The 12,942-nt window shown below is 45.5% G+C and overlaps 1 protein-coding gene across 1 annotated transcript in view; it reads right to left on the minus strand.

Moving 5' to 3' along the window:
* Nucleotides 1-5,039: 5,039 nt before the first annotated feature.
* The window catches only part of LOC120848657, a 28,197-nt gene continuing 20,294 nt past the window's right edge, over nucleotides 5,040-12,942 (minus strand). Inside the window, exons 4-6 of the mRNA XM_040220672.3 lie at nucleotides 8,636-8,807; nucleotides 6,382-6,530; nucleotides 5,040-5,218 (exon numbers count right to left, since the gene is read on the minus strand). Coding sequence (XP_040076606.1) covers nucleotides 5,040-5,218; nucleotides 6,382-6,530; nucleotides 8,636-8,807 — 500 coding nt within the window. The remainder of the gene's footprint in view (nucleotides 5,219-6,381; nucleotides 6,531-8,635; nucleotides 8,808-12,942) is intronic.

Below are 12,942 nucleotides of genomic sequence, written 5' to 3' on the forward strand. Positions count from 1 at the left end.
ATAGCCACCCCTCCTCCCCGTTTGGTTGTGCGATTTAAAAAGAAAGAACGGTACATAGGTAAACAAAGTACATCTGATTCATTCGTATACCATGTTTCAGTAAGCATAACTGCATCAAATAAAAGATCAAACTGATCAAAAAACATTTCCAATTCGATAGCTTTATTTTTTGCAGATTGGGCATTTAAGTGAAAACAGTTTGTGGCGTGCATGCATTCTGAACCGAGATGACTCTGTAAGTTTTGTGGAAGTACCAGACATGCCATTCGAAGCGATAAATACAATCAGCGTAAAACGATAGTTCATGCCATCCTCAGCAAGTCATTCTCGCTTTCGACAACAGTTGCCCTCTCTCCATCCTTCTTTCGTATGAGGATCCGTCCATTCCTGTGCCAAACGTACTGAAACCTGTTATCTTTGGCCCATTGCTTTGCAGCCCAAAGGAGAGCCCTGTTGTGCTTTGTTATGTTTTCCTGCAGATAGGTGTTTCCTTGACTGCTCTTGAGTTTCAACCTATTTTCAAACCACCGATTTCGCGTTGCTTCGCTTGCAAAGTGAACTATGATTCCAGGCACCTTATCTGCTCTGGCTGGGAGCCGGTGTACTGAAATCACATCGTTTGTATTTAGCTGTGGTACGTTGAGCACGTTCGCAACCTCATTCAGTTTAGTTAGAAGTACTTCGTTCTCAGTCACAGGGATACCGTGAACCTCCAGGTTCTGCTTTCTACTGCGCCACTCTAGTTCATTGACATCCCGCTGAAGCTGCCCAATCATGGGGCCATTTATGTTCCCTTCTATTACTTCCACTCTTTTCCTAAGGTCCTTGACATCCCTGTCCTGCTGGTTGATACGCTTCAGGACCTCATCGTAGTTGTCGGACATTAGTTGTACTGAACGCTCGATGCCATCTACGGTTTCCTTGAGTGTTAAGAGGCTGTCCAGTTTTTTGTTCATAACTGCGAGTAGCCCTAGCACGTCCACCTCCGTGTCCTTCTTCGGCTGGGTGCTTTGGCCACCTCTCGATTGTACAGTGACACATGTTTGGCAGCGCCAAGTTCTACGGAACGTCTTGGTGTTCTTAGTTGCATCCGTTATTCCGGAGCATATACCCCAGTGGTAAGGATAATCACAAACTACGCATGTCAAGGAGCTTCCGTCATCGGGTAAAGATTCATTACACTTCGTACAAACATCAGTCATTTTGGGCGTTTAGAAAATTCTTCAATCAATCCGGCAATAAAAATAAACAGCAATAGCAATAACAGGCAGCAACGTGTATGAAATGTCCTGCTATATGACAATGCATCAACACATACTATTAAACTTAAATGCTCAGAGGTGTGTTCGTCTTTGTAATTAACAAGTTACAGACGTATTTATTCCTTACGAGTGTAATATTTATTTTCTGTAGCTGGGCCCGTTTTGCGCTCCTTAAAGGGACCATGAAATGACCTTTTCTACTTTTGCCCGATAACCTTTACATTAAACCGTCAATGCTCACTGGATGCCGAACACGCGTCCGTTTTCGCATCGGTTCATTAACTTTTACACAAAAAATTAATGAAATATCGACTTTTTCTTTCTCTCCCACTGACCGCAAAACAAGTCGTGACGTACACTGCTTCCGGAACCGGAAGTTCTCCCGGCAGTAGGAGAATGGGAGCGTTAGCAGCGGCGAGTTGGCGGTGTGCCGGTAGGTTTTAGTTTTACTGCGCTGATGGCGCTGATGTCATCGATGTTTTTCTGAATCGGCGCCTCTCATCGCTGCGATAGCCATGAATACATCCCAACTGAGCGAGATGCAATAAGATATGTTGCGCTATAGCGACAGCATGGGACTAGTCCTATACGCCGGTATGCCTGTTGAGAAGTGCGGCGAGTCTTTCGACGACGACTCCAGTTCTTCAACGGAATCGGACGACGAGGAGTGGGGCGGCTTCAAAGTACGGAATGGTAGGTTAAGTTTTGGCCGTATATTCAGATGCACGGAAGTAACAAAGATATAAAATGATATATTTCTTTGAAGGTGCACTTGCAAGTGGTGCATATTAGCGCCGACCGCTCGAGAGTGCTTCTGCTGCCGGGATTGCGCTGCTCCCGTCCCAATTCAAAACAACGGGTGCATCAACCATGCATATTTTCGCATTCTATGTCTGGACCCCGTTGTGCTACGGTTAATGTAAGTACTGGGAGCTGCAAGAGCAAGGGTTCCAAATGAACCGTGGAGCGAGCAAGTACGTAAGCTCTCAAACTTTGATTCGGCTGTGCTGCAGCAGTGCGACGGCCCGGCACCAACATTGTTGATTCATTTCGTGCGAAATGCAAGCGGTGCTTCGCCGACTATATGTATTATATTTGTTCTTTGCAGTCGGCTATGTTTTGTTGCCTACCGGCAGTTCGCCAGGTGGTTGTGGCAGAGGCTGGGCTGGTATAACAGACGAGTTCTACCTGCGTGTGTTGTGGCACGGATTGGAGAATTCGTGTCCGAGCAGTACACAAGATTTTTGGAGGCTCAGTAAACGCCTAACCTGGTTTGGGGGATTTTTCAATCATTTTACTCTTACCAGCTCACTTGTGTTTTTATGCCATGCCATTCTGTGTCTGTACCTTGTTGTGCTATGGGTAATGTAAGTACTGGGAGCTGCAAGAGCAAGGGTTCCAAATGAACCGTGGAGCGAACAATTACACAAGATCTCAAACTTTGATTCGGCTGTGCTGCAGCAGTGCGACGGCCCGGCACCAACATTGTTGATTCATTTCGTGCGAAATGCAAGCGGTGCTTCGCCGACAATATGTATTATATTTGTTCTTTGCAGTCGGCTATGCTTTGTTGCCTACCGGCAGTTCGCCAGGTGGTTGTGGCAGAGGCTGGGCTGGCATGACAGGCGAGTTCTACCTGCGTGTGTTGTGGCACGGATTGGAGAATTCGTGTCCGAGCAGTACACAAGATTTTTGGAGGCTCAGTAAACGCCTAACCTGGTTTGGGGGATTTTTTCAATCATTTTACTCTTACCAGCTCACTTGTATCTTTTTGCCGTGCCTAATGAACCTGCCATAATAACACCACAGATTTATTCGTAACATACTTTCAGAAATGCTTGTCCGTCAACTTTCTTGCGGGGCGCTTGAACAGCCAATTGCTGTGGTCCGTGGAGCAATCTTAGCAAATGACGAGGCCAGAAATATGTTTAGACGCAAAAAGAAAGGCTTGAAAGCGACACTGCACCGTTTTTGTCTTGAACGTACACCGTTAAGAACCTTTGGATCACCCGAGACCCAATTCATCTGGTACAAAAAATAAAACAATGGAAAGCTTTGGTCCAACAGTTCCACTACTCGAAATTTAAAGCAAACACTTATGACAAAAATTCGTGCAGGTAGAGAGTTTTCCTATTCTAACATGCGACAAAATGTTGGCACATTCTCACTACAAATGAACAGAAAACCGTGGATTCCGTTAGAATTGAAGAAACCATGAGTCACAAGCAGAAAATGGCCACTGATTTTAATCTGTTTTCACATCTTGGCCCGCGACAGACTTCTTTCGATAATTCAACCAGATTAGTCAAGAGTTCGTAAAATTTGAAGCCGAAATCATTGTGTGATCCTGATAATATTCGCCACGCCTTCCTTCGTCGTCACGCTGAATCACTTGCTACGTTCCTTGTTGTCATTTTTCATTCCTTGTTTTCATGTGTTGTTTCCTTAGGTTGGCATATTGCACATGGTGTACCTGCCTTTAGAAGGGGACATTGTTCACTGTTAACTAATCACCATCCCATAAAACTTACCAGCACATAATGTAAGCTCTTAGAACATATAATTTCTAATTACATGACTGAATTTTTAGGTAAGCATGACATCATCTCGCCTTTCAGCATGGCTTCTGTAGAGGCCTTTCCACTACCACAGAACTTATTTCTACTAATTCTTTCGCTTCAATAGTCGACAAACCCGGCCGAGTCGACGTAATTTTTCTCGACTTGAGCAAAGCATTTGATAGGGTTTCTCATTCCGGTATTTTATTCAAACATAACAAACTTGTCATGTCAAACTTCTAGCTTATAGCACACTAATAAGGTCTCGGTTGGAGTACGCTTGCACTAGATGGGATCCTTTACGAAAAAACATATTAACAGGCTTGAGCAGGTCCAGAGACTAGCAGTTCGTTTTACATATAATTGTTGTCGCCGGCATGACTCTACTACCAAATAATTAGAACCAATATCATTCCTCTAGAACAGTGGTTCTCAACGATCAATGTTTTGCAGACCCCTTTTGCATCGGCGGAGAGGACGGAGGACCCCGTTCATGATGATGAGTGAGGAAAAGCTTGGGTTAAATATAATACTGATTAAATAAATGGATATAACTAAAGGCTAGTGTTAAGCAGACCTCTCTTATTGACAAACACACGTAAAAGTTCACCCGAAAACTGAAACATTTCTTCTCAATCTGAGAAAAGACAACTTTTATTGTTGGGCTTGACTGATGAGGCCGGGCTTCGCGGACCCCTAGAATGCCTTCGCGGACCCCCATTTGAGAACCACTGGTCTAGAAGATCGCAAGAAGGTAGCTAGATTAAAATTCAATTTTCAGTTTTGGTATCACAAACTTCGCCTCGAGTCATCATCCTACGTTCAGCCATCTACTAAACAGACAAGACATGACCACACACAAAAAATAACTCCCATATTCGTTCGCACAAATGCTTTTAAATACTCTTTTTTCCCCAGAAGTGTAACAGATCGGATTTCCTTGCCTCCCCATGTTTTTACTTTGGAGAATGTTCTATGATCAATTGAACAGCTTATTAAAGTGTACTCTGTGTTTTATGTAGTTTATGTGTTTTCAATCGCCCCTCCTTTTCGTTTTATGTATAAATTCTAAGTACCGTGTGAAGAAAAACAGCATCCATTCCTGCTTGGGCCCATCACTGGCCTGCGGTATATTATAAATAAATTTAAAAAAATGTTTTAAGTAGAAGACAGCTGAAGAGAGCCACATGATATTGGTAGTTCAGATTGTAATGATAAGTTACACAATCTGCGGCTTCGCCTTGGCAAAGCGGCTGACTCTGGAGTCAATTAACTCTTTTTTTGATGGCCGTTCCGATATATTTGGCTTTGGAGGTGTTCTTGTGGCCTGGAACTTCTTCAGAAAGGTTGAAGAGCCGCACATTCCAACAGCCACAGCCATCAGCTCCTGGACATAGCCTGAAAGAAATGAGACCAGAAGTCACCAAGAGACAGACCAGGTTTTACTTTAGAAAGCATAAAAGAGTGAACTGGTGAACCGTCGGAGTCTAGTAAAAAAATAAAAATGGCTATCTGCGTCTCCAAACACATGCTTTTAGACCCTCATTAGAAAGTTTTGCGATTTATCTGCCGCACGATTTGATGTGGAAGGGCCATAAAAAACGCAACTCTTCGTCGAGGGGGGTGGGGAGCTGCAGTGCTGTCAGCACTAGCGCGAGCACCCATAGTGCACAATGCGAAAACTGGCTTTCCATAGCTTGCATACTATGGCGACTAATGACTAACGCACTGTGTTGTCTGCCGGCCAGCTAGAGCCATTGCAATGATCACTAGCTGTTTCAGTCCGCTGCCCCGATGGTATCGCTCTCTCCAGATTCTTGGCCTGTTCAAAGTTTATTTAGCATGCAAGAGTTTCGTAAATATTTAACTATACTTTGTTTCACTTTAGACGTTGCAACCCGATGGGGCTAATTAGGCAGCGCCAAATGAACTTTGATTATGGCCTCGAATAACACCACTCGATTCGATATCTGTGTCAAACACTGACAATACTCGTAAGTCTCGCATATTTCTCATGTTCGTGATCTGTTCAGGCAGGTTAGCTCTGTTGTGCCATGCTTTGGTGCACTGCAGTGAAGCAAAAACCGCGAAGCAGGCATCGCAATTTTGCGTCTTGCCTTGTCGCAGGTACCTAATATTATTCTGTTCTAATATCACGTTGGTTTACCTTTGACTGTGTACCTAAAGAATCATTCACGGCAGTTTAGACTGTCCTTCATCAGTCAGCATGATGTTGTGCCTGGTGTTTCTATTTTGAAGTAGACATCTAGTTTTGTTTTTAGAGCGAATCAAACCTGCCATACAATTGATGTCAATAAAAATTTGCACGGAGGTCGGAAGACAAAATAGACAGCGTCTTCTAGTTAGACAGGTCAACGCAAGAATCTTCAGATATGCAGTGGTAGGAATGCAAATGAGGTGTGTGCCTATACGCTCCAAAAATTATTTTTGCAGCTCCGAAATTCACTTTTGGATGCTCCGAAAGGTGCTCCAAAATGACTGAAGCCAATCACATCACCAACATTGCCTGAAAGGGTGATGTAATATATGTGCATAGTTACCATATGTTATCTCTGTCTTCACTGGACACACGACATGGTGCCCCTTCCTTGCCTTCGGTGACTTCACTTTCCACTGATGTTCTCCATCTTTCGTCATCGCTTGTTGACGTTCCGCATTCTCATTAAAGTGCAGTGCTGCCAGGCGGGTCCTAAATGGTGTGCAAAGGCCAGGTATTACGACAAACCACAGCATTCCATTTGTTTGGCATGGCTTTGAGTTTATTGTGCCGCTTCCCCCTCCCGTCCTTCTTTTTTCCCAACACTAAAGCAACCAACGTATGCAATAAAAAGATTTCTGGGATAGTCTCTTTATGATTTTTAGATGCAGCCTCAGCATTCAAAAACCTAGAAAGTATTGCTCTGTGTGCCTTCTTTTCTCATTTAAAAGTGCTGTCCAGCTTTCACGGAGGGAGAAGCCTATACAAATGGCCAATTGAAAGGACTGCCCGTTGGGTAATCCCAAATTGGCTGAGCAATTTTTTGATCTGCAGGCTGCTTCAGTTGTTGGGACTTTGATAGCCTTATCCCTAAACCCACAAAAGGAGTCTCTGAGCTGGATGTCAGGGGGTCGAGTTCCTTGTGGGGGCAAATAGAGATTTCTTTCCGAAGCATCAAGAGTCAGCTGTCAAATTTGTTGTTTGGTGCTTATACAGCGGTCAGTTAGTCTGCAAGAGGTTTTATAAACATTCTTACTTGCTGTAGATGAGAAATTTAGCCAGTGTAGTATGTGCACATTAAAGACCGCTAATCTGGGCTCAGTAGTGACACAGGACCGCATGCTGGTACGACGCTCATTCAGATTGAAATGTGCTGGGATGAGGATTGAACCCACGGCTCCCGAGTTTTGCAGCACGAGCTTATGCTTTACTTCAATCACTGCCGCATCAAGAGGGACTGATGTGCTTTCACCTTGATTGCAACATCATTGGATACTTATGATCACATCATGTAAGTCACTGTTCTGTCAATTACGGCGTGATATAGCAGCCTTGAGTTAGTGCATAGCTGGGTAACATATTCACATTACCCTGGATACGCAGACAAAAATGTCATGGTGAATTCCACTCGTAGATCTGGAGCGCTTTCCAAAATCCGTGAGGGAGGCAAAATTCCGCTCCGTGGGACCCGCTCCGAATCGACAAAGGGAAGATAAACTTGCATTTTTGGAGCGACCTCCCCCACACCCCTCCCCACCCCTTCTCCCTCCGCCGTACAAAATGGCCACTGCTCGAACTTGACCAGCCCACCAACACCTCAGCCGGCTGATCTTTCCGACGACCAGTGACGACTGTCACTGCTTAGCTGCAGAAGTAACACGCAACACAGGCCGGGCGAAATTATACGTACCACGGCACCCATGTCACAAATAACGAAGACGTCCGCGTTCGGCACCGTCGCATACCTTTCGGCCGCCTCGAAGCGGCGGGGCACTGACAGCGATTGCCAGCAGTGGAGTTCAGATTTGTAGTACGACTTTAATAAACCCAGAGGTAACAAACCATCACTTGCGCGGTCGTTGCCTAACTACTTCTTGCTTTATTTCACGGGAAAACGCCGACGGAATGCAGTGTAAAAAGGTAAACAATCACTGGCTGCAGAATGAATAGGCCTAACTTTGCGTCTGCCTCCGGCTTTTCTGTCATTCTTTTTCTCGTTCTTTCTCTCACGATCACAGATGTCAGCGCTTACGATTTGCCACACTCCACATTCCCGGCTTTTTATCCCTGATCTATGCGAGGTAGAAGCGTTCGAGCCGTCACAATCCAGAGTAAACAACCCACGCACCCGAACAGAACCAACTCCACGACCCGGCCACCCGGCCGTGGCCCTACCGGCCCGCCAATCTCTCCAACCTTGCCGCGCGTGCGCACCGCCGATTTAGACGGAAATCACGTGGGCCGCTCTATCAACTTCCGGAGAGATCTGTGAAATCCCGCAGAGCAAGTTCGGCGGAGTTTGGGGCGCTCCGTGGAGCGGGCGCTGCCAGAATCTACGAGTGGAAGATGACCAACCTGAGCCAGATCTGCGAGCGGAATATGCGCGCTCCAAATGGGAGCGCTTTTGGAGCGCTCGAGATCTGCGAGCTGAATTCACCATCAGACTTTAGTATTGTAAGATACATTATGTTGATCTAAAACTTTGGCCATGTCACGAATGTTTGTGTATATGTGTGTGTATGTATATATATATATATATATATATATATATATATATATATATATATATATATATATATATATATATATATACCAACCTGGCAAGCATGCCCTCTGATGAGAATGCTGTCGACTTAGGAGTGAACCCATTCAAGACGTTGTGAAATGACTCCAGAGAAAATGTCTGGGTGTCGGGCGACAACTGGCGCAAGTCCTTCAAGAGGCGTTTCGAGGTCACGATGGCGGCAAACTTGTCGTGAGCAGGCATCCCTAAAAAGAGGGTAAAGTCCAAATGAGATGTGCCCATGATATACTTCAACTACAAAAAAAGTTGCACCACTGAAGGTGTCTGCATCTCACAAGCACTTTCACCACCAAAGTAAGTTACAGTTTAAGAAGATAGAGTGATGGAAAGGGAGACTGGGGAGGAGGAAGCAGACAGAATGCTTGACAGAGGTTTCTATCTCTCCTCTCCAGCCTTCTGTTTGCTTTGTCCTTTCCAGCCTTACCTTTCCTCGCCCTACCGTCTTGACCTGCAGCCTACTATAGGTAGAAAAAGAGGTATGGCTGCTCACAGTGCTTGTACTGCCGAGACAGCTGTCTGAAACTGTCCGTTTAAAGTAAGATTTAGGAAATTTAGATATGTCATATGAACAAAGATTGTCACATAGCTTTTTTGAAGTGCTCTGGTGTACCACAATAACGCATGCCACATATACCTTAAAGGGATACTTTAACGAAATTTGAAATGTGCCCATCGTGTTCAAAAACAGGTTGAATATGATCCACAATATCCGTAAATGACAATCGCACGTTTGTATTTTGAGCCTGGTGGCTGTATTTTTTCTTATAAACGGCCCACTCTGGCAAGCGCTCGGAGAAAGCCCAGTGGAGACCACGTGACATCCAACGCAATCGTGACGTAGGTCGTCTCGGGACGAGCAAAGCTACGGCGAGGCTGACGTCGAGAGGATGGCCTAGTCGTTCCAGCCACCGAAGGGCTGCTTTTGTACGAATTTTGAATGACGGGTTAATCTTCTATAATCTTGTAGGGGGACAATAGCAACTTGTGCGACGCACAAAAGACATTCTCGGGAAGAGAGGAGTTCCTCCTTCCCCCTTTCTCTCGTCGTGGCCGGAGGCAAGACACTCACCATCACTATAGTCGGTTACAAGTCAAGAAGGTAGCAGCAAATGCCCCTCAAAGGGAATCTTGTATTCTTCCGCCACCAATCGCGCCCCGTTGTTTCCGTGACTTCACGACCTGCCCGCACCAATCTTGTTCTGGCAAATGAATATTTTCAACATGGCTGCTGGGCAGATTTTCTACGACTCGAGTATCTTGCAGCAATTATTCTGTTTTTTAATGCGGTTTTTCACTTACCCGAGCATACGTCGCTAAGTCGTAACCGCGTCCACTTTTATTCGCAATAGGTTCTGCGCGACAGCTTGAGAATCCAGCGATAGCATTGCCATAGAAAATTTCGATGCGGGAGTAAGGCCTAGCATCGTACATACGTCGAACGCCGTCTGCTTCTCTGCCTCAGGTTGCGCCTCAACATCGTGAAGGCATCGGCTTTTCTTCGCAGTGGTTTCCGTGGAGCGACGTTAAAATGCAGCGGTCACCAAACTCTTCTTTATAAGTACAGTGGGCTGTGCGGAGGGGCATAAGTGAACCGCAAACACAGTAGGTGTCTTTACCCAATTTCGACCGTATCTTTGCTGGCGTTAATAAATGCTCTGTCTACTGAAATGACGCCTTCGAAGCAGTATGCATTCATCTGTGAAACGTGGCATCCTTTTCGAGTTTCCGCATTGCAATCAGCTGCACGGTAATCTATGACTGCGACAGTACCCGCGGGTGCACCCTCGTTCGCAATAATGAGCTGTTACATACAGGTGGCACACAAATGATAAAGCCAGTGATGCGTATGTTACAAACATTTAATTGATATTGTTTTGGACGTTAAGAAGCTGATGTCTTCTTTTGGAGCAAATACCAGAGAATTTGAGGGAAGCAGATTCGGTTCTCTCAAATGCTTCCGAACATTCTGCTTGCTCTCGAGGCGGTGACAGTCGTATGTTTATGCTTCGAAACCCGGGTACGTGACGTGTGTACCTCCACTCGCGTCGCATCGCGGCCTGAGGTATTACCGGTAAACACGCACCAATTTTTCCAATTTACTTTAGAAGTTAAATGTGTCCACAATATTGGATCGCAGCATTGGTTTGATAATTTGTAAAAGATGAAAAGTATGTCAATGAAAATTGATTGTAAGGGCAGCTTCCCGCTTCATGAATTGTGGCTTTGTTATATGCGAAATATTTGTTTAAATCAAGAATTGAAAACATACCGAATACTCGTGATGTCCTGATCTTGGTCCGAATGCAAGTGGCAGAATGATTTGTCTTTATAACAATAAAATCAACAATGTTTGAATCAAGCAACAGCTCAAACCGCCTAATTACATTTCTGATGTATGTTTATCTCTGGATTAGTGCTGTTTTTACGATATTTTTCAAGCAAGTACAATGGCGTCGAAAGTTCAAGAGAACTTTCGACGCGTCTATTATGCTTCGAAACGGAGCACTAGCACTGGCATTTTGCTCTCCACTGTGCTAACACAAGGTATTGTTATTCCCAGGGTGGCCTCAGTCGTGTGAATGGCCACAGACGTCCAGTTTATGCTTCGAAACAGGTCATAGGCAGTTAGAGTTAGCTGCCCGCAGCGCTGATGCACGTTATTGTTATTCTCAGAGTGGCCTCGGTCGTGTGAATGGCCACTGACGTCCAGTTTATGCTTCGAAACAGGTCACTGGCAGTTAGAGTTAGCTGCCCGCAGCGCTGATGCACGTTATTGTTATTCTCGGAGTGGCCTCGGTCGTGTGGATGGCCACTGACGTCCAGTTTATGCTTCGAAACAGGTCACTGGCAGTTATTAGGTGCCCGCAGTGCTGATGCACGTTATTGTTATTCTCAGAGTGGCCTCAATCGTGTGGATGGCCACTGACGTCCAGTTTATGCTTCGAAACAGGTCACTGGCAGTTAGAGTTAGCTGCCCGCAGCGCTGATGCACATTATTGTTATTCTCAAAGTGGCCTCGGTCGTGTGGATGGCCACTGACGTCCAGTTTATGTTTCGAAACAGGTCATTGGCAGTTAGAGTTAGTTGCCCGCAGCGCTGATGCACGTTATTGTTATTCTCAGAGTGGCCTCGGTCATGTGAATGGCCACCGACGTGCAGTTTATGCTTCGAAAAAGGTCATTGGCATTAAGAGTTAGCTGCCCGCAGTCCTGACACACATTATTGTTGTTTTCAGAGGGGCCTTGGTCATGTGAATGACCATAGGCGTTCCCTTTAGACTTTGAAACAGAGTACTGGTACTGCGATTTCGCTCTCCGCTGTGCTAACACACGGCTTTGTTATTCCCAGAAGCCTCAGTCATGTAAATGGCCACAGACGTCCCATTTATGCTTTAAAGCAGAGCACTGGCAGTGATATGTTGTGTCGTTTTTCTTAAACAAAAAAGAGCTTATTTGCAATCAAAATTCCATTTGCTGCGTGGCAAAGATGTTTAGACAGCAGGAAGGGTCAATATGGCATCTGATGTCTTTGCCGTAGATGGGCTGCAAACTTTTGTTTTCGTTAAGTTGAAATCTATACTGGTGATTCATGGCACAGTGCAATGTATTGACCAGCTTAGACATTATCGCAACAAAAATAAAAAGTTTGTCTGGTGGCTGCATATCGAAATGCTATACGGCAACGAGCAGAGAAGCATGACAACATGAGACACGGGAGGTTAGTGGTGATCAAGAACAACAATCCGATCTTAAAGCAAATGAGTGATCCTTAAAAGGACCGTTTTGTGTTCTGAGATGTTCCACGTTTTCTCCATAATGGTGGCCTTTAGCTTCGTCAAGGGGCTCCACACCAGACAGGTCACTCGGACGGGATGTCCTCTCCATTGAGCTGGATGACGATGGGCTGGATGTGGGCACTTGTGGCACCGCCTCGTCGGAATGTTGCTTCAATGTCAATAACGTGCCTGACAGCATTAATCCAGTTGTCAGTGGTGACCTTGTCAACTTCTTCGTTGAGGAGTCTCCCCACGTTGACAATCTTGAACGTCGTGTTTCAAGCAGCAGCGCCGTTCTTGATCTGCGCCCATATCAGTTCAATGGAGTTGAACTCGCAGTGATATGGTGGCAGCCTTACCACAGTGCAGCCAGCTGTCTCGGCAGCAGTGTCCCTACGATACTTTAGGTGCTGTGGCTTCACCAAGGCCACAATGTCAAGCAGCTGCTTCCTCACCATCTTGGGGTCCCATGAAATTTTCTTAGACGTGAGCCACTGTCGGATGTCATCCTTCCGGGAACTCGTCGTCGGCACTGCTTCCAACCG

The sequence above is a fragment of the Ixodes scapularis genome, unplaced genomic scaffold (assembly GCF_016920785.2).
Source record: "Ixodes scapularis isolate PalLabHiFi unplaced genomic scaffold, ASM1692078v2 PGA_scaffold2__306_contigs__length_199485367, whole genome shotgun sequence".
NCBI lineage: Eukaryota > Metazoa > Arthropoda > Arachnida > Ixodida > Ixodidae > Ixodes > Ixodes scapularis.